The sequence below is a fragment of the Microplitis mediator genome, chromosome 11 (genome assembly GCF_029852145.1).
Source record: "Microplitis mediator isolate UGA2020A chromosome 11, iyMicMedi2.1, whole genome shotgun sequence".
In the NCBI taxonomy this organism is placed as follows: Eukaryota; Metazoa; Arthropoda; class Insecta; order Hymenoptera; family Braconidae; genus Microplitis; species Microplitis mediator.
Genome location: NC_079979.1, coordinates 551,466 through 577,228, shown reverse-complemented (window position 1 = coordinate 577,228; position 25,763 = coordinate 551,466). Strand labels below are relative to the sequence as shown.

At 33.0% G+C, this 25,763-nt stretch overlaps 2 protein-coding genes across 2 annotated transcripts; one reads left to right on the top strand and one right to left on the bottom strand.

The window, feature by feature from the left end:
* The first annotated feature begins 9,823 nt into the window (after nt 1-9,823).
* LOC130677702 (zinc finger protein GLI1-like) lies at nt 9,824-15,794 on the top strand. The gene is made up of 3 exons (XM_057484546.1): nt 9,824-11,362; nt 12,030-12,173; nt 12,968-15,794. Exons 1-3 carry the CDS (start codon nt 10,989-10,991, stop codon nt 14,103-14,105), a joined length of 1,656 nt encoding a protein of 551 aa, XP_057340529.1. The 5' UTR covers nt 9,824-10,988; the 3' UTR covers nt 14,106-15,794.
* Nucleotides 15,795-15,815: 21 nt separating this feature from the next.
* On the bottom strand, nt 15,816-25,188 carry LOC130677700 (nuclear pore complex protein Nup54). The gene is made up of 3 exons (XM_057484544.1): nt 24,939-25,188; nt 18,484-20,081; nt 15,816-16,056 (listed from the first exon to the last, which is right to left on the bottom strand). The coding sequence occupies exons 1-3, from the start codon at nt 25,033-25,035 to the stop codon at nt 15,937-15,939; spliced, it is 1,815 nt and encodes a 604-aa protein (XP_057340527.1). The 5' UTR covers nt 25,036-25,188; the 3' UTR covers nt 15,816-15,936.
* Nucleotides 25,189-25,763: the final 575 nt, after the last annotated feature.

Sequence of the window (25,763 nt, the reverse complement as noted above, 5' to 3'; positions counted from 1 at the left end):
TAAGTAAAAAAAATGTAACGCATAAAATTTTCAAATTTGGGCATAAAAAAATGTCTGAATTCGGGCATAAATTCCATTTTCCGCTAAAAACGTTTGTAACAAATTGAATTTCCAGGCACAAGAATTCTAAATTCAGGCATAAATATAAAAATGTCCCCATTCGGGCATGAATTCCATTTTCTGCTAAAAATGTTGGTAAAAAATTGAATTTCCAGGCACAAAAATTCTAAATTCGAGCATAAATATAAAAATGTCCCAATTCGGGCATAAATTTCATTTTTTAGGAAAAAAATGTAACTCATAAAATTTTCAAATTTGGGCATAAAAAAAATGTCTGAATTCGGGCATAAATTCCATTTTTTGCTAAGAATGTTTGTAACAAATTGAATTTCCAGGCACAAGAATTCTAAATTCGGGCATAAATATAAAAATGTCCCGATTCGGGCATAAATTCCATTTTCTGCTAAAAATGTCCGTAGCAAATTGAATTTCCAGGCACAAAAATTCTAATTTCGGGCATAAATATAAAAATGTCCCAATTCGGGCATAAATTTCATTTTTTAAGTAAAAAAAATGTAACGCATAAAATTTTCAAATTTGGGCATAAAAAAAATGTCTGAATTCGGGCATAAATTTCCAGACTTAAATTTCCAGTTTTGTAATAAAAAAAAATTAGTAGAATTTGTATTTAATTATTTGAAATTTTCAAGGTCTAGACGTCTCGATAATAAAAATTAAAAATGAATCTTGAAACCTCAACTCGGCGCCGCCCCCAGCAGAGTTTAAACTGTCCCACGCTCACTAGTATTCCGACTCATCTCAAGTTCCTCCCATCTATAGAGATCTAACCACGGATGCGGATGCCCAACGCAGATGTAGCCTTGAAATGTTAATAATTTAGGTTAATTTTTGTCAACTCTCCCACGGAGTCCTTACTGTCGAACTCACGGGGTATCTTAAAATAAAACTGGACAAGTACAATTTAAATAATTGTCATTTATTTATAAAACTAGTATATCCAAATGACAGATGCGCATTTAAATAAATTCTTCGGTCGACCTTCGGAACTCGATCCGTGGATAAAAAATATTAAGTAAAAAAAGGTAAAGGTAGAGGGCCGAGAAGGGAAGGAGGCGGGGGAGGGGCAGGGGGAATGAAGAAGGGGGGAGAAGGTGGATCATCGCGGATGAGTTACGTCCCGAGGCTCTAATGTTGGATTCCTACCTGAGCCGTTTCATCCGGACCCCTCTGATCTTACATCTTCCCCTTCTTAAAAAGACCCACGTGGCAGCTACTGCTTTTCCGTTTACAATTACGTAACATTTTTATTTTTAATTTCAAAAAATTTTTTTCCCGCCTTTGGCTAGTCTGCGAAATTTCGATTAAAATTCCGCCCACGTGACGAGAAATTAAGAAAATTAAGAGATTTTTTAAGAAAATTCCGAAATATTGCGGGAAAAAATTTTTCGGAAAAGGAAAAATTAAAATTGCGATATCTCAGAGAAAATTTCTTGGAAATGAATGAAAAAAAGTGGAAATTGAAGCTCGGATCATAAAGATTTCGATCCCGTAAGAATAAATCGAGAAAAAATTTTTTTAAAATCTCTTCCAGGGAAAAATAAAACAAAGAAATTTTTTCAAAATTTTGAATTTTTTTTACATTTTAAAAAATTTTTCCATGAAAATTCATCCGTAATTTAAAAAATTCTCTCGATTTTGATGAAAAATTTTTCAACTTTTTCCCGAAAATTTTGGTTTTGTTAATTTTTTTGCTTTTAGAATCATTTTCACAGAAAAATGATTATTAGAAAACAAACTAGAGTTTCCCGATTTTTTTTTCAAAATTCGATGAACAAAAAAAAAATAAAAATTTTTCGAAAAATAAAAAATTGATTTTCAATAAAGCAATTTGCTGGGTGCCTAGAGGGGGTACTCCTTTGTCGTTAGCTGAGGTCGTGTTTCCCCACCAATGCCCTCTGGACAGAGAGGGGGTAAGAAAGAAAAGGTACCGAAAACTGTTGGCGGTGAGCTGGAGAAAAGTTTAAAGAACAACAGTAGGGTCTTCTTCCCTCGTCTCAGCTCAGTTGGTCTCAGTGCTCGAGAGAACGCACACGCACACAAACACGCACATTGTGTGCCAATAAATCTGACCTCTAACAAAATTTTACTAATTAATTTATTAAATAATTTATCGAGTGATTGATTAATATTTTAAAAAAGTGAAGTGTCTGAAAACGTGACGGAATTACACGGGCCCAAAATTGGTGAGTAAAATTTTAAAAAAATATTTTTAAGTTTGTGGACAAAGACATCGAGTTGGAAAAATATTAAAAAGAAAAGTGATTCCCCTGAGATTTGATACAGATGACAATGGAGTGTGATCTAGGGGGGCTTTATTATATTTCGGTCCCCTGTTTTCACGGTTTTTTCAAGTCCATGGGGGATTTGGGACTGGGGTGGAGGAGCGAAGGGGGACGGGGGATAAAATAGTGCGATGGGATTATCTCGGGTCAGGTAGAAACTCACCCTAGTGATCTATCGGTCGGATGCGAGGGTAAGAAAATGTAGAATTTAACAATGAGGCCCGTTGTATTGCGCAAATCGGGGCCTTTGTGTGGGGGAGTTGGATCTAGATGGAAAAATCTGAAGAATTGTCAACGTACTTTTGACATAATAAAAAAATCTTCTTTGTTAACTTTTTTAGGATTTTAAATAAAAAATAAGGCCCAAAATTTATAAGGCCCTAAATTGAGTCTATTTAGTTTAATCTTGTAAATAATATATATAAGAAATAATTCGAAAGATTTTTATAAGGCCCAAAAATTGTTAAGACCCAAAATGGGTCTTATGCAGTTTATTTCAAATATTTCCATAGGTGTGTATTTTAATTTTAAAGACTTAGATTTGATAAGGCCCAAATATCTCATAAAAACAAAACACATTGTTTATGTCACGAAATATTGAAAAATTCTTGCATTGATATAAAGCTTAATATAAAGCGCGAAAATTTTTTAAGGAGGCCCAAAAAGTAATCTTACAAGGCCCAAATATTAGTCGGTTGAATTTAAGGCCCGTAAAAATATTGTTTACAAATTTTACAATAACTTGAAGAAAAATGGACTAGAATAAATTTTTCAATATGTAAGGCCCAAAAAATTGTGGCTTGCAAGAATTGATTTTTGAGGTTTTTTGTTACGAAGAATTGTAAAAATCGAGTATATGTTTGACAAAAGATGATCTGTGAAATCTAAATCATCAACGGTCCCAAAAAGTTGGGTCCGTTGGTGAACTTGCAATCACCTATGAACTTGTAACCGTCACGAAAATTTCTAATCTCACTAGACAATACTCAGCTAGTGTAAACTAGACACGTCGCGTTATGGGACAAAATGTCCCGTGGATGAAACTAAAATCGGAACCGGTATCCCGTCATAGGACCCCAAAGCCGTTGCAGAATTAGGGGGAGGGGAACATCAGTGCACTAAGGGTGAGACAGGTTTTACCATATGCTAATCATCAAAAACTCACCCTATTGTATTAAACCCCTACAAGTGGATAAAGCGAGCCAGTAGGTCAAATTTACATTTTTTCGGCCCGTTCACTCAACCATAAGGCCCACGTGGGAATCTTTGTCTATTTTTATCTATTCATACACTAGTACTTATTTTAACGCTTTCTTTGTCGTTATACATTTCAAAATTCTTTAAAAAAAATTATTCTCATAAGTCCCGAAAATTGGGCCTTATTTAAAATAGGACTTACCATATTCCTGTGAAATAAAAAAACAACTTTACAAGTTTTTAAATACTAATTGTATCATGAAATTCAGAAATTATTTTTTACAAGGCCCAGATGTTAATAAGTCCCAAAAAACAAATCTTTACAAAATAGTCCTTATATAAATAATCTTAATTACTAAATTTAATTTCGTTAATTTTTGAAATCCACTTTTATTGTAAGACCGAAAAATGTTTAATTGGCCCGAAAACGTATAAGTCCCAAAAAGGACATGAAAAGTGGGTCTAATACTAATGCATAAATATAATTATTATTTCACTTATTTTTTGACGCCGTCTGTCATAATTTCCCAACAAAAAATTGAGACCCAAAAGTGTGTAAGTCCCAGTAATTGGGCCTTAAAACTTTTAAACTTAATTTTCTCACAAATTTAATCTAAATTAAATTATACAAAAAATATTTCAAGGAATAAGGCCCAAAAACGCAGAAGTCCCAATATGTTAAATCTTACATAAAAAAAAATTTTTTTGTCCAGAATAAATATTTTGGCATTTTCTATTGTGATAATAATAAAAAAATATATATAGTTAGAAGATACCAGTGGGTGGTGTGAGTTTATTTTAGACAACAATGGACCACCATAGATGCTCGTCAGTCGTGATGTACAATTAGCAACAATGCGGGGGTTTTTATCCCCCGCTAGGACGTTGAGGTACTTTTGTAACCCGCATCTTTTTTGGGCTCTTAAATATCGCCTGTGTGTGCTCTAGGACCCAGATACTGAGCAGAGTGTAAGAATTTTTCCAGATGGTAGAAAGAAAAAAAATATATGTATTCAAACAGGCAAATGTTGACACTAAATTCTAACTGGTCTTTTCCACGAAAATAAAACCTGCTTCGTGGGTGGTCCCAACTCATTCTACTATCCAATGTGTTGTGTAGTTTGTGTAAGGCCCATTCGGTCACTAACTCTGAGGAAAGGTGTCGCGTTGTGTGTGGTATCGCACATTGCACATTTCAAGGCCCCCAAGTGATTTAAAAAAAAAAAAAAATTCGTAAGGTCCCAAATTTGAATTTATGTCTTGAGCCTTATTCACGACATTTTTTAGAAATCAATTCTATTATCATTTTTAAATTATTTAAAATAAAATTTTAATCAAATAATATAGTAATTTTTAAGGCCCAATTTTTAACATTTTATTTTGGGCCTTACACATAAAAACTAGAGTGGCAATCTCTAGAAATTTTATCACGTCCAATGCATTGCAATTTTGTAGTGTAAGGCCCATTTTTTATTTTGGGCCTCATTATTAACATTTTTGTATTTTTCTAATTAATTTGAAAGTTAGTTCGAATCACTTTATTACAAAAGTATTGATTTAAAAAATCTATAAGTCCCAATATAAAAAAATCGTATTTCGGGCCTTATATAAATTTTGTATTTTTTACACTTGATAAATGAATAAAAAAAGCATATAAATAGTGATTTGATTGAAATAAATGAATAGATTAGTGAGAATGATTATTAAGGAGTGGGACTTATTTTAGGGTCGTGATAGGAATCAACGTTGAATAAAACGGAAATGGGAGCGCTTGACCGACGTATTCATGAGTAAAAAAATAAAAATATGTTTGAATGGCGGTGGCCCTTTTTATTCGACGTGGGAGGTCGTTTCTCGCGTTCTTTTAAACATTTTTTTTCTCGTTGCCCCTTCGTTTCTTACTATTTGAATCATTTGTCAATGGTGAATCTAGTTTGACGATTCGTTACACTGTTGCTTGATTTTCAATGTCGTGTTGACTTTTTTGTCGGCAAGTTATAAAAGTTTCAAGTAAGGCCCAAAAAAATCAGGCCCAACGGGTCTACGTAATTTCAAATTTTTATTTCATGCATATCAATCAATATTTTATTATTGAAGAATTTAAAATTTTCTACTATAAGGCCCAAAATACAGTTGTTTAACTTGGGCTTAATTTACAAAAAATTTAATATTGTCAATGATATACTTTTTTAATTCACTCTCTTTGAAAAACTAAGGCCCAAAATTAAAAATATGATTATAAGGCCCAAATTTGAGATTTAATCAAATGGGGCCTTGTTGATAAAATATTTAATATTTGTTTTTGATTAAATCTTGAAAATTGTCGGGGTAAAAAGTAAAAACAAATAAGATAAGGCCCAAAAATTGGGCCTTAAATCCCAAAATAAAAATTAGTTTAGAATATTCCCTTCAAAGCGTTTATTTTTAACCCAGCGGTCACAAAACGATCGATCCAAATGAAAGACAAAACAAATTCGGTGGGGGTAAGTCCCAAAGTAAGAGAGAGGGAGAAACCGGCGCCAGAGGCCTATTAAAAATCATCCTTTAAAGAACGAATTATGTAAATGCAAACCCACACCGTTCCCATATTACCATCAAAACTTAAAATATATTTTATATTTTTGGGGCCCACTTATTTCGGGCCGAATCAGACCCAAAAATAAAATTACATTATCACAATGCTCTTAATAAATAACTAATATCTAGGGATCAAAGTTTACTTTTTTTGTCTTAAGGCCCAAAAATAAAATGAATATTTGGGTCTCATGAAGAAATTGGAGCCTTACTAAGAGTAATTAAAATAATTGTAATTAAAATAGTGATTTTAGCTTCGATACATAAGTTTTAACGTAAAACCACGCGAGCGAGACGGAGTCAGTAGAAAGAGACGCGAGAAAATAGTCGGTAGCCTCGGAAGGACCCCCGGTGCGATCTCCCGCTGCGACCGGTAGCCATCCTCTGTCCCGTTTGTAATACGTACTGTATAATATTATATACATCTCTCATTCCTTTCTCTTTCATACTACATATCCATACTCTTATTTTATTAGTATTTAAACTTTTTTTTTACTGGCATTAAATCTCATTTCAAAGCCTCTTTTTAATTTTTTTAATTCTCAAGTCATTTTCTGAAAAACTATAAATCTTAGGGATTTTTACTATCAATACTTTCTTGTAGTCTAGTAAATTTACTAACCGATGATGTCCTCGAACGTTGATTTATCTCAATAAGTTTGGTAATTGGAGCGGTTTCAGTGCCAGAGATAGTCATGGGAACAAATTACTTTTGTAAAAAATTTATGAGGGTTTTAGTTTCAGGCTTTTTCTGAGGAAACTATTGATCTTATGAAGTTCTACTCCGAATACTTTTTTGTAACTCATAAAATTTCCTATTCAAAACCCTTCTCAAAGTTGTGATTATTTCCAATAGTTTAGGAGTAACAGCGTGTGAACAATAAAAATTAATTTTTTTAGTAAACTTGGGTATGAAAATTAAAAAACTTTTGTTTAAAATTGAATTTTGTCAAATATCTTGAACACCACAGGGATTCCATTTGTAGACTAAAAATTCCCTCTCCCACGGCACTTGTGGCCGCTATATACTTCCTCTGAGAGCCGTGTTGTATATATTTCAGCTACACGGCCGCAGAATATCCGAGAACGGCAGCAGGCACTCAAGAGATCTCTTGAGGTCTCTGAGTCTTTTTCTCCTTCTTTTTTTTACTTTATTTTTTTTTCACTTCTTTTTTCTCATTCGCACTCACCAAAAAATAAAAGGAAAAAAAACTATTGAAATAAAATACGGAGATTTATAAAGAAAAGAACCCCCAAGAGCGAGTAAAATAACACGTTCAATTCTCATGCTGTGAATTGGTCGATATTAAACATTTTTTTTCGTTGATGCAGTTTTAATTTTGTTTTTGGGACTTATCTTATTTTTGGGCCTTATTTTCATGTTTTCAATTTTTATTGTTGTAGGGGACTTAATTTATATTACTATTACAAAATCTAAATTTAATTTTAGGTTGATTTTATTTTTGGGCCTTATTTAAATTTTCGGGCCTTACCTCCTATTTTTAATATTATTTATTTTATTTTGGGGCTGTTTTATAATGTTATTTTCTTGTCTCACTAAAAGTACTACTTTCAGGCTCCATTTTTAATTATGGGCCTCATCTTCATATTTATAATTTTGAGCCTTACTTTCGTGTTTTAAATTTTTCTTACTGTAGGGATTTAGTTTTGAATATTTAAAATTTTTTTTATCAAATTTGGCGTTGATATTAGTTTTGGGCCTTATTTTAATTTTTGGGCCTCATCACCCATTTTAAACTTTGTATTGCTATTTAATTCATTGTGGGCCCGTTTTATAATTTTATTTTTATACCCCGAAAAATTCTCCTCAGTCCCAGTACTTGAAAATTTTCAATTTTGGGCCTTATTTAAGAACCTGTGGTTTCGGGCTTTATACCATAAAATTTACTTGAGCTTCAATTGAAAAGATCATTTCTATAGTCTCCGTAAAATATAGCTTAATTTGGGACCTATTCAAATTCTCAACTTTGGGCCTTATATATTCATATCAAAGCCTTGTATAAAAGATCTCGCTTCTGGGTTTAATAGTACCCTAAGATTTTTAGTTTTTACATTTTGGGCGTCACAGTATTTGTTATACTCGAATTTGCTTCTCAATATTAGGGCCTTATGGAGAATTTTATTTTTGGGCCTCATCAAAATGTTGGGTCTTATAAAAAATAAATATCTGTGCCTTGTGTTAACTTTAACTTCAATCCTGCTCTCTCCAATTTTGCGCCTAGCAAGAAATATATTTGGGCCTTACCAAACATTTTGAATCTTGATAACAAATTTTGGGTCTTACTAAAACTTTAAAAAGAAATAAATTTTCAAGTCATTCGAATTTCCACAGCAATAATCCCCACCCAACTTAACGAATTGGGCCTCAGTCCCAAAATAATTCAAACTATTCTAGCAAACCTGAGAATTGAAATCAACCGCATCCATTCTTATCCCGATCTTTATTTTATCATCATCATCATCACAACTATTATTATTATTATTCCCCCTCCTCTCTTCCCCTTTCTCTCCCTACCCGAAACCTTTCCCATTCCGTCGATCTCCCTCTATTTGAAACCTACCTGTTGCCGAGCTCTCAGTGGGCTGACTTAAGATCAAAGAATGCCGACGCCGGCAGCTTCGCGGTCCATGGGGTGTCATGTAGAATCGCCGCTCGCAAGAAAACGACCAACAGAATAAAAAAAAAAGAAGAATTTAAAGAACAAGGCGTATTCATTAATACTCGCCAAGGACGATGTACGCTGGGGGTACTCTTTAATGGATCCAGTAATTTAGTTTTCTTTTTTTTTATCAAATCAAGCGAAGAAATAAAAATAAAAATGCTTAAAATGATTTATAGATAAACTCCGTGACCTTGAGTAACTTTCCTATCACGACTAAAACATTTAAACAAAATTAGCTATTAAATTTTTTTTACACCCCACACGTCGCTCTTATCTCCTGATAATAATTATAATCAATTAAGTATTTTTTTTAATTAACAATAAAAATCAAATCTTGTTTTTTTCGACAAAACTACAGATTCTTTATTTCCAGGCCGTTTTTTAAGGAAACTATCAATTTTAAGCATTTTTACTATCAATAGTTTTTTGTTCCCCGGTAAATTTCCTAACCAAAAGTGTCCTTAAACGTCTAATTATCTCAAAAATTTTGAAAATTACAGCCCGTTAAATGAATAGTGAATTCCAAGAAAAAAAAAATTTGTATTATTACACTTCCGAAGCTTTTACTCAAAAACTATCAATCTAAGGGACTTTTACCCCTAGTACTTTTGTATTCTCCAGTAAATTTCCTATCCAAAACCCTCCAATGATGCCTATTAATTTTCAGTAGAAGTTTAAGTAAAAACGTCTTAAAGATGATCTTGAAAATTTTCCTTCAATAAAGCCAATTACACGCAATTACATTCAATGAAGATCAATTGGTGTCCAAAGTACCTCACACTCCCGGAAAATAATAAAAGATATAGATAGAATCAGATATTTTTCCTCCTTATATATATAAATAAATAAATAAATAACTATAACAATAAAAATAAGCGGACTCTAAACAGATTCCCCACCAAAGAATCACAAAACTCGGGTATCGAATACTGTAGGCATTTTATCGAACGTCAGAGTAGGGATCGGCATTAAACGATAGGGGAAATACATATAAAGAAGTAGCGCAATAACTCTTGAGCATATATCGCGTTTATTATCAGCGCTCTTGAGATAACTGACTAAAGTACAATGTTTCACGAATTAAATAGAACATCTGAGACGTGTCAAGTGATTTGAATACAGTTACTTTGCGAAAAATAGATACTTCTCGAAAAATCGATTGAAAAACAATTGAAGATATTTATATTAACCGAGTGTTTTTGTGTTGGGTGACAATTATTTGTTCTGAAAGGTGTTAGAAAACAGCCTAGTTATGTTCTCGATAGAGTACAGCAAACAATTTTTGAGTTACCGTATTCTCAAGTCAAATCGGTTCAAATACATCTGACGATACGGACTCGGACTGTGTTTGTTTATTAAAAATTAAGAGATTGTTTTAGTGAAAGTTAGATATTTTTATAGTAAAAATACTACGGGGTTATATTCTAACAAGACCTGGAACGTCTTGATTTAATTTCGTTGCTAATAAGCTCAATATTTTCATTTTAGTGAATTCGGTTGCTTTGGAAAAGTGAAATATTTTGGTATTCTTGAGGTTTTTTTTAAAAAAATTGGGTCACGTTGTGTATCGGAGGAGAAATTTTAAGGGTAGAAACAAGAATAACTTTGAATTTAATGTAAATTTTAAGAAATTTCGTCTATTTCTATATTCGGCCGGAAAGGCGTCTTTTTGAGTTTTGGTTGAAAAACGGCTAGAACCTGTAATTGCTTGGCGCAACTTTTGGAGAGGGCTCCACTAGTTACGTGGAAGGGAGAGGAAAAAAAAACCTGAGGAAACTAGACGATTTCGACATAATTTGATCGATTTTTGAATAGGGGCTAGAAGGCGCGTTTTTTGAGTTTTGGTTAAAAAACGGCTGGATCCTGGAATTCAAAGCTATAATTTTTGGGGAGGGGTCCGTTAGTTACGTGGAAGAGACCGGGAAAAAAATCCGAATGAAAATCCTTTAAATTTTGATAAATTCTGATGATTGTCATTTCCGCCCGAAAAGGCGTTTCTATAAATTTCGACTAAATTTGAATCAAACCATAAAAAAATCACTAAACTAAACACTCAGTCATCTGTATCGACCATCAGGGCGCGAAATTAAGAAGGTCCAACTTCAACGGACCAGGAAATCTGATCTTTGCTATAAATCACATCTTTAAAAATAATTAAAATTTACTAAAAATGATTGTTTACGTGCCGGGTAGAATGCCAAATCAAGTAAATCAGTACGGAGCGGCTCGATATCCGGGTTTGCTAGCGTCGCCTGGTTACTACAGCCCAGTATCCAGCTACTATCATCATCAGCAGGCAAATACCCAGGGCTATCAACCAACGAGTCCGTTTTACCAAGTGGATTTGCCCAGCTGGCCGTACAGAATGCTCGCGGAAGATGAATTGAATGCGTCACCAACTGGTACCACCAATTTGGGAACCTCACCAACGAGCCTAGTCTTAGCTGGACCTGCTAGTCCAGCTCACAGTGATTCAGATGCATCCAATTCTAGTTTGGAGCTCGGCTCAGTAAGACGGGGCGAGAATGCTCAACTTAAATGCAGGTAATTTAGAAATTTAGCTTTACGTTTGAGCCTAAATGACCTAATTAGGACCTACGAGACCCTGCTTTAGGCATAAGAAGCCAGTCGCTGGATAATCTAGCCATCGAAGCTCTGATTTAGGGCAGGATTCCTCAATTCGGGCATAGACTTAGTCGCTAAAGCGTAAAAATCTTTTTCTTTCGAGGGATAATCGATAAAAAAATTAATTATTTCTTGAGACAGAGTTGAATCATGACGAGTCATCTGCTGTCACGTGTTATTGAGACGCATTAAGATTAAAATGCTTTCTAATAATTTTCTTATCAAGTTTAAATAAAAATAATAAAAAAAAGAAGAGTCGAAAGGTCAAATGAACTGTTATAAATATAAATTTTAAAAAATATTGCGATATTAAATGAATAAATGATTTGTAGTGGTAAATTTATTGAGGTAAAGTAGAGTTAATAGACGTTAATAAAAAGTTGTCAACAAAAATTGACTTTAATTAAGCCGACGAGTGTGACGCGAATCACGATCTGAGGCTTGATAATATCGTTTTATCTTCATTAATATATAAATAAATCGAGAATCAATATTTATGATAAAATAGCCGGGAGTTATAAACTGTAATATGTTTGATGTTAATAAATAGATAAAGATTTGTTTATAACTTATAAATTTATTACAGATGGTTGAATTGCGGAAGATGGTTCGCATCATTGGAACAGTTGGCGGGACATGTGGGAAGATTACATTCAGCACCTGGAGTACGAGGATTGTTTTATTGTGGTTGGGAAGGATGTCCACGGGGTGAAAGAGGATTCAATGCTAGGTAATTATTTTTGTAAATAGTTATAACCTGATTCAGGCACTAATAATCCTGACTTAATGTTCCTGGACCTGGTTCAGCTCCAAGAAGTCCTAATCGAGTGTACCTAGAACTAGCAAGGGAAAATTATCCCTCAGACATACATACTTGAACCTGATTCGGGAACATGGACTCTTAGAGAGCTTGAGCCTGATTTGGGTACGACAATCCTGATCAGGCCGACATAAACCTGATTAATCCTGATTAGGAGCGTCTGAACAAAATTCGGGTAGATACTTCTGAGACAGGCATATCTGACCTGATCTAGGTCCACACTTTTCTCAGAGTATTTGAATCTGATTCAGGCCTAATATTTCTAATGAGACCTTCATAAACCTGATTCAGGCTTAATTGATCCTAATCATTCGTGTTTGAACACAGTCTAGCCAGATACTCCTCATACCTGAACCTGATCCATGAGCAAGTAACCCTGTCTAATGTTTGAACCTGATTCAGGCACAATTCTTTACCCGACTTACATGGACCTGATTCAGGTCTGATAAATCATAATCTGAAATTCCTGAACCCGGTCTGGGACAGATACTTCTGTGACAGATATATCTGAACCTGATTTGGGGACATGTACCCCTGACTAGACAAACCTGAGCCTGGTCTGGACACAGGTGGTACCTAATCCTAGCTCAGGAAAAACTATTCCTAGTTTCAATTCATATAGTTTCAAATAAAATCCAAATCAACTTGAACCTGAACCTGATTCACGGATAAAACTAAAATTTCTAATAAACTTATTATTTCAGGTACAAAATGCTGGTTCATGTACGAACACACACAAACGAGAAACCACACCATTGTTTCCAGTGTGACAAGAGTTTTAGCCGAGCAGAAAACCTAAAAATCCATGCCCGATCTCATACAGGCGAGCGACCTTACGCCTGCCCCGTCGAGGGCTGTAAGAAGGCCTACTCCAACTCATCAGACCGGTTCAAACACACACGCACGCACTCCGTAGACAAGCCTTACTGCTGCAAGGTTCCGGGATGCCCGAAAAGGTACACGGACCCTTCGTCATTACGCAAGCACGTCAAAACCTATAGGCACTACGTCAACAACAACAACAAGCAGCAGAAGCATTTCGGTGACGAAAAGCTTCCAAGCTACGACGTCACGCCTGAAAAGATCTCCAGCGAGTCTGATAAGAAGAACTCGAGTCTAGAAAGCACATCCTCGAGCCCTAGTCAGGGGACCAACAGCTTCGAGGAGCAGCGCAAGTTAGTCGAGTGGAAAAATACCTACAACCTTCATTTACAAGAGCTTCCAATGAAACCTGCGCCCAGTGAGGACTCACAAGTGACCCCGCCCAAGAACTTCGAGGTTATCAGCACGTACCCTCGGATCTTTGACGAATTCCGCACGCCCGAGCGGCTCCAGTGTCCCAGCTACGCCAGTCCCCTGACATTCCGGGACTCTTCACCCTGCCAGGAACTGATGGGACACAAGACCTCGCTGCCACGTATGATGCAGTCAACGCCCATAAAAGAGGAAGAGGGACTCAAGGCCGCGACCGTCGATTACCGGAATATCGAGTCTATAGTCAACACACCGGCAAAGAAGGAACCAATCCGGCATTCTGTGATCAAGAGGGTCGAGAAAATGGACGTCGACATGCCCGAAAGCGCCAAAAAGGACGAGTGCTGCTGTCGTCACAAGTGCTGCGTCCACAGCGAGCATTTGCTAGAGAAGACCAAAATCCTCTCGGACCTCATCATGAAGACGCAGAACCCGATCTTCAGGCAGCTTCTGGGCCAGGTCGATTTGAAGTACGAGCTACAAAGCATGTGGAGCAATTTGGGACTCAGGGATGAAAGGGAGGCCCAAATAGACGCCAAGGGAGAGGAAGCGCAAGAGCTTCCGCTTGATTTGACTGTTAATAAGTGATTTATGGTTATTTTATGAGTTAGTTAACAGAGCCAAATATTGTTGTTTTATATTTTATCTTTAAAAATGGTCCTTTGATAGGGTGGCGCCCACCAGTGCCTCATTTTTAATCATTTTAATTTTTTATGTCGTACTTGAGAGTTGCAAAATGGTTCCTGAGTCGTTTGATGACGATTCTAGGTCTGAATAAATTACTAGAGCGCGATTTTTATTTTGAATTTTGGCGCCAATTTAAAAAAAAAATTGTTTTGTTACGAAAAAGTTGTATTTGTGTTCTAGAAAAGATTTTATAGAAGTTTGGGATTCATTTATACTAAAGAAAAAAAGTTATGACTGTTTTCGTTAAAAATTTAGGGGCATATATGCCCAGAAGTCTTCGGGCTGCTAATTTTGTAGAAAAAAAAAAATTTTATGCCATAGAAAAATTATTACAGCATTCTAGAACTTATAGACTACATACCTTTCAAATTCTGAACAAATCTGAGCCTTAAAAAAAAAGTTATGATTGTTTTTGTTTAAAATTCAGGGGCATATATGCCCCGGAAGTCTTTAGACGGCTAAATTTGTATGAAAAAAAAATTGTTTATGCCATAGGAAAATTTTTTCGACATTTTAGAGTCTATAGACTACGTGTTTCTTAAATTCTGAACAAATCTGGGTTAAAAAAAAAGTTATGAGTGATTTTTGTTAAGAAATGAGGGGCATATATGCCCCAGAAGTCTTTGGGCGGCTGAATTTGTTTAAAAAAAAATTTTTGCATGCCATGAATCAATTTTCCTAACATTGAGGAACTTAAGAGCTACGTGTTCTATGAATTCTGAACCAATCTGAGCCTTAAAAAGAAACGTATCTGTTAAAAAATTAGCTTTGTTAAAAAATTAGGGGCATATATGCCCCAGAAGTCTTTGGGCGGCTGAATTTGTTTAAAAAAAAATTTTTGCATGCCATGAATCAATTTTTCTAACATTGAGGAACTTATAAGCTACGTGTTCTATGAATTCTGAACCAATCTGAGCCTTAAAAAGAAACTTATCTGTTAAAAAATTAGTTTTGTTAAAAAATTAGGGGCATATGTGCCCCGAAGTCTTCCGAACGCTAAATTTGTAGAAACAAAAAATGTTTTAGGTCACATCAAAAGTTACTCCAGCATTCTAGAACTTCTAAACCACAATTCTCTGCCATCTTACCACCTCTTCCTCATCCCCAATTCGTCTTTCCTCAATAGTAACAAAAAAAAACCAAATCAAAGGACCTTAAAAAATTTTCGCGTGTTTATTTATCCGGAGGTCTAGCTGGCCTAGGTCTTCATTGCCGAGATCGTTATCAACCCGACGGTCTCCGCAACGATCACCTCTAATTTCCGGTCTTTTTCCACTTAATTCCTAACCCTCTCCTAATAATTATTTAAATATTTTTCTAATTATTAACTAATTTTAATAAATAATAATTAATAATTATTAATTATCCATTTAATTGTTTTGTTCAGACTGTTAAGCCAAATAATAATTATTAATAACCAATAATTAATGTTAACTAGCAATTAATTGCTCAACTATCCTCCCTCGATTGTAAATAACTCGAAAAAAAAATTTTTTAAATCAAAACTATTTTTAATTAAGGAATTAATCAATTGATTAATTCAATTGTCGATCCCAAGTGCCTTGAGGTTAAGAAATTAATTTTGTTAAATTATGTATCGATTTAATAAACAAAATAATAATTATTATTTATAAATGGGCGTTTATTTTTTTTTCTCACAAAACCAAAAAAAGAAAATTTTTTTATTTTATTAAATTACAAGTTTTAATTTTAATTTTTTTAAAAATAGAGCTCAGGCTGTACTTCCGGTTAGGAGGTCCGCCATGCCGTCTTTTATTACTTTTAGGTGATCGAGATCTGTGCTGATGGTATCGATCAGTTGGGCCATTCCATCTTGCTCCAGACCGAGATACTGAGCAAAAAAAAAAATTTTTAACTTTTAATTCTTTTATTTCAGGAATTTGGGCAAGAAATTAAGAAAAATTTTTGGTTCAAGATTTTTAGAATGAAATCAAATTATAGGAATTTTAGATTCTTTTTTATGGATTTTGAGGAAAGTTTTAAAAATTTGAAATTTTTTTTTTTTTAAGAATTTTGGAGGGAAATTTTGAAATTTCGGATGCAAGATTTATTTTAACGATCAAAATTTTGAAAATAGAAGATTTTCATTTTCAGAAACTTCAGGAAAAAATTCAAATATTTTGAAGATGGTTTGACGATTGGTTTGAAAATTTATAACTAAGAAACTTACAGAGATTAAGGAACGGAGTTGGTCTTATTTTGAAGAGTGGACTTTTCGCTGCAATTTTCATTTTTGTCTGATCTACTTCCGGTCGGTAGTTTTTAAGATATCGAAGTTAAAACGAAAAACCTTCAAACCGAAACTGACTTTGAACTAAAAAAATTCACAACCCAGGTAGAAAATTGTCTTAGTCGGACAAGTTTGAAACTTAAAAATAGCTTTATTTTAGCTTAACATCTAAGTCTTGATTTGTAAGCTTTATTCTAGGTTGTTATTAGGATGAATTCTATGACAAGTCTTTAGAGTGTAACTAACCTTCAAATATACCTTGCTGTTAGCTCTTTTTCCACGCGTATGATAAGATTTGTTCTAAGCTTGGATTCTAAACTTAAAACTACCTTATCTGCTAACATTACTCCAAGCGTACATCGAAAACTGAAGTTTGAGGTTAATTAGGAGTTTGTGTTATTGTTTATAAGTGATAAATAAGTTCAATTTTATTTGCAACATATATAAAGAAAAATATTTACTAAGCAAGTAAGTTTTGATTTTTTTTTAATTTATTGAATCACAAGTTTTTAATGCTCATTATAAAAAAATTTGAATTTTTTAAAACGTCCTTACTCTCTTAAGTTAAATCAGTAAAAATGTTACTGATTTTTTCAGTAGTTACAAAATTTACTGAAAGATCAGTAGCTTTGAATAAATTTACTGACTAATCAGTGAATTTAGCTTCACAGCAGTAAAGAGTGCCATCTACTTGGAAGCTTGTTTGTTAGACAGAGGTTGATTGCAAGTTATAATCAAAGTTTATTATTTATATTGCACTATTATTAGGGTAAGTTTAAAATATTTCAACAAACAAAAGTTAATTTATAATTTATATACTAATAAAACTTATTTATTTTTCTTTATTGAATGTGACTAGAATAATTCTGAAATGTCTTTGTAGTTGATTTATATATCTAAGGTAATGCATAACCTCAAATCGTCTAATTAATTATTTTATGTTTTTAAATAAATATTATTATTATTTTCAGATAAATGTTTACACGGTGTCGTCAAAACCACTAGGGAAAATATATATAACACTACACATTTAATGCCCAATATCTGATGTTTGTGTACAAAAAAAAAAATAATAAAAAATTTTTCTCTGTAAACATGTTTTCATACTTAAATTACCAAATCTATTCTAGCTAAGAATAAGATATATTTTTAACCTTATAGTAAGCTAAATTGTCACTGTTTATGCAAGCTAAAACTGCAAGCTTTATGTTAGCGATCCAAAGCGTTACCAACTAACCTTGTGTTAACCATAGTTTGTTGGCTAATTTTAGGCTAAAACTGATAAAATTAGCTTAATACAAGCTAATTCCATTGATGACTTTCTACCTGGGAACTTTTTAACTAATTTGAATTAAGACACCAGAGTGGACTCAAATTAAAGATGAGACTTTCTGCTACAATTTTTAATAACGTTTGATCGAGTTTCGTCCACTAGATTTCGAGATATCGAATTTTAAAGACAAAATAGTTAACTCATATTTTCAAGTTTTCGATTTATTACTTCAAAGATTTTCACTGTCGAAACTATTCAGAAATAAAATTTGTAATTGAGCTCAAATTAAAGAGCAGACTTTTCCCGATTTCTAGACCACCCTTGCAATTTATTTTGACCAATTAGATCTCAAGAAATGAAGAATTGTAAGGATCTAGGATAAAAATTTGAATTTTCGTTGGGTTCAGTTTTCAAAAATTGACAACTCAGGAATAAAAATGAATGGATGTGCAAGGATATAAATTATTACATTCTTGGCAACAATTTTGAACTCTAATTAACCAATTTTGAGCAGTTAATTTTTTGAAAATTAAATTCTGTCCCATTTTACCCCAAAATTTACCATCAGTTAATTCAAATTTCTAAAAAGTACTATATAAAATTATCCAGGAATTATTCCCAAACATTTTGAGTCCTCACAAGACTCAAAATTCCCCATAGATCCCAAGAAATTCGATCCTAACCTCAAAATTTAATAAAAAATTCAAAATTGCCGCCAAAAAATAAAATTCCCGCTAAAAGTATAAATGACTCACCGCTTTGATGTCATCCTGCGCGATGGGGTCCATAGTGTACCTCTCCTGTCCCTGAAGGTCAACATGCCTGCGCATCCTCAGTTGACTCAACATCTCGCTGATCCTGCCCTTAAACTGCGTCGGCGCACTGATCTGCGCATGCATCGCCTCGAATCTCCTGGTCAGGACTTCCTCATCCGGTTGAAGACTTAACCCAACTTTTCTAGTTATTTCCTGTTTTACCAAGACCTGAAGTACGCGGTGCTGAAGTTCCAACAACGAGCGACGATGTTCTTTCAACCGAGCCTGGGTTGCAGTGTGGGCTCTCTGTAACTCCTGGATCTTGTCAGCGACCTGATCTAAGAACGCCCGATGCCTCGCAGTCTCTTCTTCCTGGCACTTGAGCCGGTACTTCACTTGCTGGAACCCGATCATCGGCACGGGAATGTAAGTTTCGGGGTTAGGATTGTCTAGCTGAGCTTGTTTCCAAAGCCTGGGGTCTATCGCGCATGGCGGGTTCTCTAAATACTCTTTGAGCGCAGCCGCGTCAAGTTTCACTTGCGCGAACATGTTTTCGACTCCTAATGAAGTCAGCTGTTGCTTCTGGACGGGTTGGCTCAGAAATCCTACGAGTTCATTGGCGGGAATTTTTCTTACCGACCCGGTGACTCCTTTCTCGGTAACACAGATCGCGACTTGACATTTCGAGTCACCGGAAGCCTTGACATTGTCCACATTGACTGTGAGGTTGGGTTTGTTGCCCAAAATGGTTGTCAGTGATGTAATCAACTGGGGTTTGGACTCTTTGAGGTCATTCTCCTTTTTGTTGAAGCACAAGACAACCAGTCCGTCATTGTTATCTGTCGTGGGCATGCAACTGTAGCCAATTGCCTTGAATCGACAGAGAAGATTTTCTTGGTTCAGCTCCAGAGGTGGCTTATCTGTGGCGTAGTAGGCTTTCCCAGTGCCCCAGAGAGCCTGGATGAGGTTCCACCGGGCGATTGTGTTGTCACGCTCGTCATTAAACAGCTGGCAGTTGAAGACCGCGTTGTAAAGAGCCTCGGAGGCTGTCGCTGGTTGCTGGGCTTGAGGTACTGATGTGCCAAAACCGAGTGAAGTTCCGCCGAAGCCAGGAGCTAGTGAAGTTTGGGCGCCAAAACCGGGCTGCGTTGATTGACCGAATCCGGTGAAGGTTGTGGCGGGTTTTGCGAATGAAGTGAACGAGCTACCGAATGCGGGGGCGCTGGTGGTGGGAAAATTACCGAAGAGACTGGGGGTTGTGGTCGTGGGATTGAAGTTGCCGAAACCGAAGTTTGATGTTGTTGGTGCGCCGAATGTGGAAGTTGGAGCGCCAAAATTTGATGTTGTGCCGAAGGTTGAGGACACGGGAGCGCCGAAGCTTGATGAGACTGGGGCGCCAAAGGAAGAAGAGTTTTGGGTGCCGAAACCGAAATTAGAACCGGTGCTGGTAAAAGTGTTGGTGGTTGCGGATGTTGAGGTACCGAAATTTGATGATGGGGTGCCGAAACTTTGGGCACCGAAGTTTTGTTGGGTGCCGAAGAGACTTGGCGCTGTTGTTGCTGGTGTGCTGAAGCCAAATGACGGCGTTCCAAAGCCCGCTTTAATTTAAAACATTACTTTTGTTTATTTTTCTGTAAATTTTAGATACTTATCTAGTAAAAATTAACTCTGACGATATTTATTCGACTAATTGAATTACTGGTTAGAATTTTAGTTTTGAAGTATCGATTTTTAGAAATTAATTATCGAGATTCAAATAAATTTACACAGATAAATTTTGGTGGATGTTTTGAAAATGATCTCGTCTTGTCTTGTCTCGTTTTTGGGATCGGTATTCTCGTCTCGTCTTGTGTTCGACGTCGAGTGTAGAAATCATATCGCATATTGGTCGGAAATGTATTACTTCAAAATTATGTATTGAATTGTGTATCAAAAGACACGGTTGTGTCTTGCACTAAGTATTCATTAAACATTGTACTGTTTGAGTATAATTTTAAATAGATGAAAAAAAAATCAAAAAATCATACATTTTGGCATTAATTATTAATCTTAATAAATATCTTCACATACTTATGCTTGTCTTCATCGATTTCAAAATTTTGTTTCAGTAGAAAAATAAAATTTACACATTCTACGTTAATTTTTTACTAAATTATTATTTGATGACCGTTATTTTTATAATTAGATCAGTGTCAAATTTTATTTAATACTGAGCAAAAAATTTACATGAGTATTTGCCAGTATCTTGTAGTTTTTAGAGCCTGATTACATCAAAATTCTAAGCTAAAAAATATTTCAAATAATTTATTTTCTTTTAGAGAATTTTTACTTGATAGAAATAATTTTTTAAATTAATTTTCTAACATTCGAGACTTCTAGTCTTGTAGAAAATAATTATTGCCTTGTCTCGACCAACTCTCGATATCGAATATTTTTATCTCGTCTAGTCTCGTTATTCTCGACTCTCGCGGCAACTTCAAAATGATCGTTGCTAATTATTTTTTTAAAATTCATGACTTGGATACTGATTGAAATATAGACTCGTCGTTGGTCTCAAATTAAAGATCAGAACATTGGCTACAATTTTTATTTGTTTGTAATCGACTTCCGACCAATAGTTTTCGAGATATTGATCTATATAGATAGGGGTAGATTTTGCGTACAATTTAAACAGAAAATAAATTTTCAATCTTTAAAAATTAATAACTCAGAAACTAATTACAATTAAGACTCGCTGTTGGTAAATAAATACGTAAAAATTTTTTTTTATTATAATTTTTTCTTTTCTGTATCAAAATTCAAAATATTTCTCAATAGTATGAAAAAATAGGGGAGGGTGGGGCAGAGCGACCCCCTTGAAATTTTGATCAAAAAAAAAATTTTTTTTTTTTCGACTAATTACTATAAATCCTATATGTTTGCGCATTTTTACCCCTACGCATGACATTTGGGGCAAAATGGACAAGCCCAAAATTTCGAAAAAGTGATTTTTTCATATTTTTATCATCAAATTAAAAAAAAAATTAGTATAATTCCACATTTCTAGCCCTACGCATAACACCTGGGGCAAAATGGACCAGCCGAAACTTCCGAAAAAATTATTTTTTCATATTTTTCGGCTGTTTCTTTATGTAAGAGGCAAATTTGGTCACTAAAAATTTATAAAAATTAAATTTTTTTTTTTAGTTGATAAATTTTTGAAATAAAGTAAAACTATAGAATTGATATTTTTTTTATTAAATAACAATTAGTAATTAAGGTAATCGAGAGTGAACGATTTTTTACGCTTTAAAGAATTTTTTTCGAGTAATATAAAACCAAAAATAGTTGTCAAGAGAAAGAAATACATTCTTAATGATAAAAACAATTTAAAAAAAAAAAAAACGAAAAAAAAAATTTTTTTATCACTTTTTGGAAGGGGGCCGCTCTGCCCCACAAAAAAAAAAAAATTTTTTTCAGAATTTTGGCAAAATGTCCATAAATTTGTTCGAAATAGGACAAAAGTAAAGTGATCTTATGGTTGAAAGCCACAAAAAATAATAATTGGCTTAGGGGGGCCGCTCTGCCCCACCCTCCCCTATATAAGTATTATCTGTAAGTGTCTTTTGAATCATTAATAACCCTTGTAATTAGTTTAGGCTACTGATTCTTCATGTTTATCTTTTGCAAAGATATATTTTTGGTAAAAAAAAAATTTTTTACGTATTTATTTGTACTCAAAATAAATATAAGTTTGTTAAAACGCAAGATTTTAAGAACAAAAATAAGTTTTTAATTTTTTTTGAATTGTTCCACCACTTAAAAAAATTCAAAAAAATTCCTAAGTACAGAGGAGTATAAAAGACATTTTTTGACGAATTTTGGTGAGTGACATATTTCAAAAACGCTAAAAAAAAAGATTATAATTTTCTTTTCTCTGTTAAAAATCGGCTTTCTGTTTGAGAATCACGATCATATGATTTTTTCATATTTTGGACTCTTAAGAATTAGGAAAAACGTCATCATTGAATAATTCCGAATTTTACTAGAAACATAAAAATGATTTCAAAAAAACAGGTTTTTATGAAATTCTCGATTACCGTTTGAGTTAAAGAGCTAAAAATTGACGTGAGTTATTTTCATTCGAAACCAAATCGACCCCCTACGTATGTGTCAAAAGAGCTATGAGGGCAGAATTCTCCTATTAATCCGGTTATACCCTTTAGGAAATTAAGACAGAAAGATAATTATCATCTTTAAAAATAAATAATTCAGGAACTAATTACAATTAAGTCACGTCATTAGTCTCAAATTAAAAGTTAGAGTTCAAGGAAAAATTTTCAATATTGTTTGATCAAGTTTCCATTGATAACACCGGCACACAAAAAAAATAAGTTCTCTGTACTTTTAACGGGACCGATTTATTCCCATGTATTTTGATCCGCTGAATCCGAATCCGAGGTCCGTTTAACCCGTACACCCTCAGATTTTTAGAAAACTTTAAAAAACCTCAAAAATACACAAAAATCGATCGTTTTTTAAATTTATAAATTTTTTTAACCCTAACTAAGCATGATTTTGATGTATTTCGGTCCTCCACATACTAACCTGAAGTTTATTTAAAACATTAGCCATTTAAAGTCTGAGTAAATTCCAAAAAACCCCAAAAAATTGCAAAAAAGCAAAAAAATTCTTAGTGTTGTGATGAAAAAAATTTTTTGAAGCATATTAAAATTTTTTTATGTTTTAGGCCAAAATATTTTTTATATATATATATATCACAGATCGAACAATATGATTTCTTTTATTGATTTCGATTTAAAAAATGATTTTTGTTATACCAAATTTTATTTTTTTCGATTTTTTGGGAATTTTTGCCATTTATTTAAAATTTTAGAGATGTCTGAGCCATGGATGTTCGAGAATTATATGTGACAGATAAACATACATGAAAATAATTATTTATTTAGCCCTATAAAATTTTTTTCATCACAATACTAAGAATTTTTTTGCTTTTTTGCAATTTTTTGGGGTTTTTTGGAATTTACTCAGACTTTAAATGGCTAATGTTTTAAATAAACTTCAGGTTAGTATGTGGAGGACCGAAATACATAAAAATCATGCTTAGTTAGGGTTAAAAAAATTTATAAATTTAAAAAACGGTCGATTTTTGTGTATTTTTGAGGTTTTTTAAAGTTTTCTAAAAATCTGAGGGTGTACGGGTTAAACGGACCTCGGATTCGGATTCAGCGGGTCAAAATACATGGGAATAAATCGGTCCCGTCAAAAGTACAGAGAACTTATTTTTTTTTGTGTGCCGGTGTAATTTTTGAAATACCGAATTTTAAAATAAGCAATAATTTATCAATAAAAATCGTCGGAATGTATCTACTAGAATTTTATAGTAAAATAATCAAAAATTAAAGAATAATCAATTTCCAGTATTCTAATTAAATCAATTACCAATAAGGTATCAATATCTTCAACTCAAATCGCCCTGATTAAAAATACTTATTGAAAAGTATTGAAAATTATTTCAATTCTTTTCAATCCATACGGAGATTTTGAAAAATATTAAATGTAATTGAAATTTCGAGCATTTGAATACTTTCTAATTTTTATAATGGAATTTAAAAGTATTGAAAAAAATCCAATCTTTTTTTTTTTTAATCTTGAGGAAGATTTAGACAAATCGAAAACTGTCAATTGATTCGAATTTTTTTCACTGCTACTCGTAACCCTAAAATTCTAAACTTTTTTGTTATTCACTAGGATTCAAAAAGATTAAAAATATCAATTTATTTGAATATTTTTAAATTCTTTGGAAGTTTAGAAATTTTTATATTATTTTTAGATTTGATATAATTGAAAAGTATTATGTCCAGATAAAATAGGATTTCATCTTCTGAAATAGGATTTATTCAAAAGTATTCAATTCTCATCTTTTTTCATACTTTTCCATGGGTATTTTTAATTAGGGTCTACTAGTATCCACTTTTTTATAATTAAATCTTTAAAAAATTTAAACAAAAGATAATTTTCAAATTTTGTATTTTCCCGCCAAATTTTTTTTTTTAATTAATTAATTTTTTCAAACTAATAATCTAATTATTGAAGCTGTATAAAATTATATAATTAAGTCATCAATTATAATTAGCAGCAAAAAAAAAATTTTTTTTAATAAAAATAAAAATTTCCTTCAAATTGAAAAAAAAAAAATTATCAGCTGACAGATAAATTACAATTAAAAAAAATTAATTATTTTTTAAAAATACTAACTACAGTAATTAGCTGTTACTTATTATTTAATTATTTACAAAAATATAAATTTGAGGTTATGAATAAAATTTTGTTTTTTTTTCGGTAAAAAGAAAATTCCGATTCAATTTTTTTCGTAACAAAAAAAAAGAAAAAAATGAAAGACGATAAGTAAAGTAATAATTGACAATAATAATTAAAAGAAAGAGGTTACTTACTTGGTTTTACAGGAGTTGCTGTTGTTGATTGACTGCCAAAATTAAATGACGGCTGGCTTGCAGGCGTCGCAGCACCAAAACTTGTTCCGAATGACATTTTTAATTACTCTATTATTACTAAACTCTATTTTTATTAAACTAATTACGGTAATAAATTAACTAGTCATTTATTCAATTATTAGAAATAAATAAAACGTAACAACACTCCGCCTCCTCTCCTTCTCACGTTTCTTTTCGTTGCCCCGCCATTTTGCAATTCTAGGTCGATTTGAAACTTGCGCTTGCGCAGTCATTTGATATTGCGCGCATGCGTTCAAATTTCTAAATTGCGCGGGAAAAATTTAAAACTACGGAAGATTTAAAAATCAAAAAAGTGATAAATTTTAATTATTTATATATTATATACATAAATATATACATATATATATATATATATATATATATATATATATATATATATATATATATATATATATATATATATATATATATATGAATGAATGACAACTATTTAATAAATATACCAATTAGTAAATGACAGTTAAAATTAAATAATTAGTAATTAATTACCAAAGAAATGTTTTTCTAAAAGGACGGAAAAATTTGAATGCGCGGGAAATTTAAAAACTAAAAATATTGTTAATTTATGAGTGTAAATGTAGCAGATATCAGATAAATTTAAAATTGTTAATAAATAGAGTAAATAATTAATTAAATTAAATTTAAAAAATTTAAAAATTGATTGAAATATATCAATTAATGATCTATTTATGAATAAATTAATTAATACGTTACCGAATAAAATTTGAAATAAAAAATAAAAAA